General features: G+C 38.9%; 1 protein-coding gene across 1 annotated transcript; it reads right to left on the reverse strand.

The window, feature by feature from the left end:
- Window positions 1–1,569: 1,569 nt before the first annotated feature.
- Window positions 1,570–3,762, reverse strand: LOC149193456 (uncharacterized). Its single transcript, XM_089407315.1, has 2 exons — window positions 2,854–3,762; window positions 1,570–2,484 (listed from the first exon to the last, which is right to left on the reverse strand). Exons 1-2 carry the CDS (start codon window positions 3,760–3,762, stop codon window positions 1,570–1,572), a joined length of 1,824 nt encoding a protein of 607 aa, XP_089263441.1.
- Between the last annotated feature and the right edge of the window lie 1,551 nt (window positions 3,763–5,313).

Genomic DNA, 5,313 nt, shown 5'->3' on the forward strand with positions numbered 1-5,313 from the left:
AAATAATAAATTTTAAATTTTGAATAGAAAAATAAAATAAAATTTTTAGAAAAATAACCAATTTTATTAAATAAAAAAAAATTATGAATTTTATATCTAAAAATAATAATATTTGAAGATTCGCATAAAATTATAGGTATAAATAAGAAATAAATGGTTAAAAATAAAATAAAACATATCATTTTAAAAAACAATAAAATTTTAAAAATAAAAATCATAAAAATTTATACTTTTTTGGGTCATACTTTTTACACTATTTTTTTTTTATATATATAATATTTTTTTCAGCACGAAAAAAGCTATATATTTTGCATTATATTCATAAAAGAGAATGTATAGACATATACATGTATTGAAGGATAAAGTCGGTAGCAGAGGCAGATATGGTGTTCAAAGCCACATATTGTGGATATAAAACATAGAATAGATATCTTGTTCCGCTACAAAATAGAATATATGCGGATAGATATATATGAGCAACAGATACTGAGAAAATTGATTCTTATGGCAACAAAATATATGTGAGCAAACCTTCGCAATGAAATAGGCAAAAAAGGAAAAAGTAGATACATACCAGAAATTCTTCATTAGAAAGAAAATTATGTACCCGGAAGACTAAAGTCCTAGATCTGGTAGGTGATATTGTCCATCTTGATCTGCAACCTCCAAATGCCTTGGGGAGAAGATAGGCCCATTTTGGATAAAGCATCTGCTTTTTTGTTTTTATGCCTGTCAATATGAGAAATAGTGTAATCCCTCCTGCTATTCCATAATGCTTCAATCCTGTGCAGCCATCCATCAAGATGTATGTTTTTTATGTTGTGTTTTGACAAGAGATGATCAGTGATGACTTTCGAGTCTCCGAAGATTTGTAGATTCGGAATGTCAAGAAAGATACAAAAGGAAAGAAGACCAGCTAAAGCAACCGCCTCAGCTCTGTTGTTGGACCTGGTCTGCCATTCCAATGAATTTCAAAGGCTTGACCATCTTCTGGAATGATGTATACACCACAAGCGCACACACCATGTTGTGCAGCCCCGTCAAAAAAAGCACATGGAGTAGCCGAGGGCATCCATGTCGATAAACTTCTACCAATTCTGTTCCTGTTCTGATCTGATAAATCGAGTGCGTTGTATTGAGATAGGATAGATTCAAAAACAGAAGAGTGAGATTCCCTTTTAGTACTAAAGATCATACTATTTCTCCATTTCCATATGGCCCAAATTGTCAATAATGGAATGGCCCGCCATTTTTTGTTCATAATACTCCATCCTTTAAAAGCTTCAGGAATGGAAGGGAAGAAGCTGTGGATGAAACCAAAGTGAGCAGCAAGATTCCGCCAAATAGTCTGCGCTTGAGGGCATGAGAGAAATAGGTGTGAGTTGTTCTCAGAGTTAGTTCTGCAAAGTAGGAAAATGGTAGGTCCGCACCAATTTCGCTTTTGTAAATTATCCCATGTGAGATTCTTATTATGAAACACCAACCAAGCAAATATTATGATCTTTGTGGGGCATCCCGATTTCCAAAAGGATGTAGGAAAGATATCTCCTGGATTTCCTGCTTCTGAGATTAGAATCTGTAGATATATATGCTTGACATAGACAGTCGAGGAGCCACCAAGTCCCTTCCAAATGAGGAAGTCTTTATCCGCAGAGCGATATATGCCATGTGCCCGCAGCGAGGATATAATAGAGTTCCATTGCAATGCCATATCATCACAAAGTTGCAATTCAGTCGCGGATTTCCAAATTGGAACAGCTCCTTCCCATTCACGAATGGCACTGGCCCAGAAAAAATACCCCTGTTGTGGAGCGATCTCATTAACTGAGTGGATATATGGATTTTACCAGCCCCTCCAGCAAACTCATCCCATCCTATCAAAATCGAAGCTTCAGTCTGAAATTTCCATATCAGATTTTGCCTGAAAAAAGGTTCCAATTTCCTGAAGCCTCTCCAAATTGCAGAGCCAAGAGAGGACCCAATGTTGTTTTCCCTAAACCAGTAAGACAAATCCTTATTGTCCATATATTTAGCACGAATGGCCATGCTCCAAAAAGACTTACCCATAATTGCTTTCCACATAGATTTACATAGAAGAGCCTTCCTAAAAAAAGATAAGTCCAGAATACCCCATCCACCCATTTTTTTGGGTCGAGCCAGCATAGAAAGTTTGGACAGGTGATATTTATATTGATCTTTGTTGCCTCCCCATATAAAGTTGGCAGTCATCCTATTCAGACTGTTAATGATAGCTGAAGGGATATAGAAAAGGTGTGCCCAATATACCATCGTTTGCACGAGAACAGCTTGAGTCAGAATCGTGCGGCCACCTATGGATAAACATTTATACTCCCATGCAGCAATTTTCTTGTAAAATCGATCTACTATCCAAGACCAATCCGCCACTCGATATCCAACAGTTTTCAAATTGAATCCCAAGTATTTGAGCCCGTTCCGAAGTGGAATTGCTTTGATATTGAAAAGCTGAGTTAGGAAAATAATCAGGTCCCCATTAACATCATCAACATGAAAGGATGATTTCCCTTCATTCACACTCATGCCAGTAGCTTTTTGAAACCTACCCAAGATTTCATGAAGACAGATCTAGGTGGCTCTGCACAAAATTGCTGTTAAAAGAATATCATCAACAAAAAAATTATGAGAAATGTAGATTCCTCTACAGATGGGAAGGGGCCGAAAATTTTTTAGATGAATCACCCTCTTGATATGGAGGCTGAGAGAGTCCATTACAAGTATGAAGAGAAGTGGAGACAAGGAGCATCCTTGTCTTAGCCCCCTAGCTGCTTTGAAAAATGGAGTGGGGATTCCGTTAATCAGGACAGCATAATTTACCTCCACCACACACGCCATGATCCATCTGGAGCACCTGTTATCAAGACCAATCCTTGCAAGGAGGCAGCGGATATAACCCCAGTCCACACTGTCGTATGCCTTTTTCAGATCAATTTTTAATAAAGCAGCATCCAGTTTCCTACTATGCAAGGAATGTAAGCATTCTTGAGTGAGGGCCACCGCGTCCAAGATGTTTCTTTCCTTGAGAAATCCGTGTTGTTCGAGGGACAGATGCATAGATAAAAAATTCCTCATATGAATAGCAATAATTTTTGAGATTATCTTATACAGGACATTGCACAAAGAAATAGGCCGATAATCAGAAAAAGATGTGGAGAGTTTCTTCTTAGGAATCAAAGCAATATAAGTGGAGGAAATGTGATGGCTAATGATACCATTTAATCTTGATTCCTCGACCATATTTAGAATATCATCCTTGAACAAGTCAAAAAAGTGGATAAAGAAATCAATAGACCAGTCGTCCGGTCCCGGACATTTGTCTTTCTGAAAGGATTTCATCGTCGCCAATAATTCATCCTCAGTGACTTCAAAAAAAAGAGCAGCGTTTTGATTGTCATCAAACATAGTAGGATACAGGTCAATACCCCATAGAATATCTTCAATGCCACTGCCAATGTCTCTGTTGTAGGCATTTTTGAAATATTTTACAGCTTCACGTGATATGGCCTCCTGGGAAAAAAGTGAATTGCCAGCTACATCCTTGATTTCCCAAATCGTGTTCACTTCCCGCTGCTTGTTTGCAAATCTGTGAAAAAACTTGGTATTTTTATCTCCTTCTCTGAGCCATATGGCACGACTCTTGAGACGCCAAGTAGCTTCTTCCTTTGCAAGAATCTTTTGCTTCCTTTTCTCCAGATCCCATATTTTTTTCTGGATACATGAGGACATGAAGGGCTATTTGAAGTGAGTAGATAAATATTCCAATTTCTTATCTATATCTTTCAGGTCTCTTCTATTGGATTCTGATTTCTCCCATTGCCATCTTTTAACTTTACTTCGGAGAATAGACAGTCGTTCTATGAAAGCCTAAGAATGTTCTTGTGCCCAACATGATGGATGCTGCCAAGAATCCATTATAAACTGATTGAAACGCTCATCAGTGAGCCATGTCCTATTAAATTTAAATGGATAACCGAATCGGCATCCAATATATTTCCATTGTATAGAAATGGGGCGATGATCTGATATAAATGAAGGGATAATTTTCACCGAAGGGAAACCAAATCTTTCAATCAGTTTTCCATGTAGGAGAAATCTGTCTAGCCTTTTTGCCAGAAAAGAGTCATTTGACCGCCCATTGTCCCATGTGGGCCCCCGACAAGTCGGTAGAACATCAATGAAATTATTTTGAATGATGGCATCCTGGATCATGTGGCCAATCGGGTCGTTTTTCCTGCCATTGCCCCATATCTCATCGTTACATAGTGTGCTATTAAAATCGCCCCCAATAATTAAGGAATCAATATCAAGAAATTCAGATGATAGAAAATTTTCCCAAAATGGATAACGATCTTTATATGGAGCATAAATGTTTAATATGTGGACTGGATCTAGAGAGTCTCGAATATATGCCAGTATGAGGATACTGGAAAAACATTGAAATGCAACCGCCTTTATCCATTTTGGATCCCATAAAACAGCCAAACCACCGGACAAGCCTACAACATTGGTAGCAACCATGTGCCATGATGGAAACATCTGTCTAAAATATGAGATAGTTTGAATACTATCATGCATGGTTTCTTGTATCAAGAGCATTTTGGAATTTGAGGAAAGAAATAGGTCCTTTAGGGCCATAAACTTAGGGTTTGCTCCAAGACCCCGAATATTCATTGAAAGGATGTTATTCATTGCGAACGTCAGATGGTCGGCTTGCTCTAAGAGGCCCCTTTCCTAAGAGATCATCAGATGCAATTTCTGATATAGGAATGTCAATCAATGATAGATCTCGCGATGTCATATCCTTTCTACCCTTTCTCCCTCTGAAGTGTCTACTTCCCCTCTTCTCTTTATGATGGACCGTGATGTTCCCGACCGAATTCAGACTAATAACAGGGGAAGGGGAGTGATCAGGTTTATGAATGGTGAGAGGTTCCAATTTCAATGATGCCCGATTTAACAGAAGGTCTAAATCACAATCAAAAGTATTCATGTCCGAGGACCCCGGGGAATTTGGAGGAGTGAACAACTTACACACAGCTTTCCCTTTGGGATCAGCTCCATGGGCCCGAGAGGGGGAAGATGGAATCATAATAGAAGGTGGGATATGTGCGGCAGGGGATTGTGGAGATGAAGATATATATTGTAGATGGGGGGATGAAGGACCATCCAGGGATGGCTTGGGGATCGGCTAGGGTGAGGGGATGGCAGCGTCCGGGGTCGGCTCCTGTGGAGGGGAGGGTAATGAATTTTTCAGCTGATGTATGGGCAGATCATTAT

Source organism: Pinus tabuliformis, chromosome 2_2 (genome assembly GCF_031772625.1).
Source record: "Pinus tabuliformis cultivar Carrire ecotype Pingquan chromosome 2_2, CPIR1, whole genome shotgun sequence".
In the NCBI taxonomy this organism is placed as follows: Eukaryota; Viridiplantae; Streptophyta; class Pinopsida; order Pinales; family Pinaceae; genus Pinus; species Pinus tabuliformis.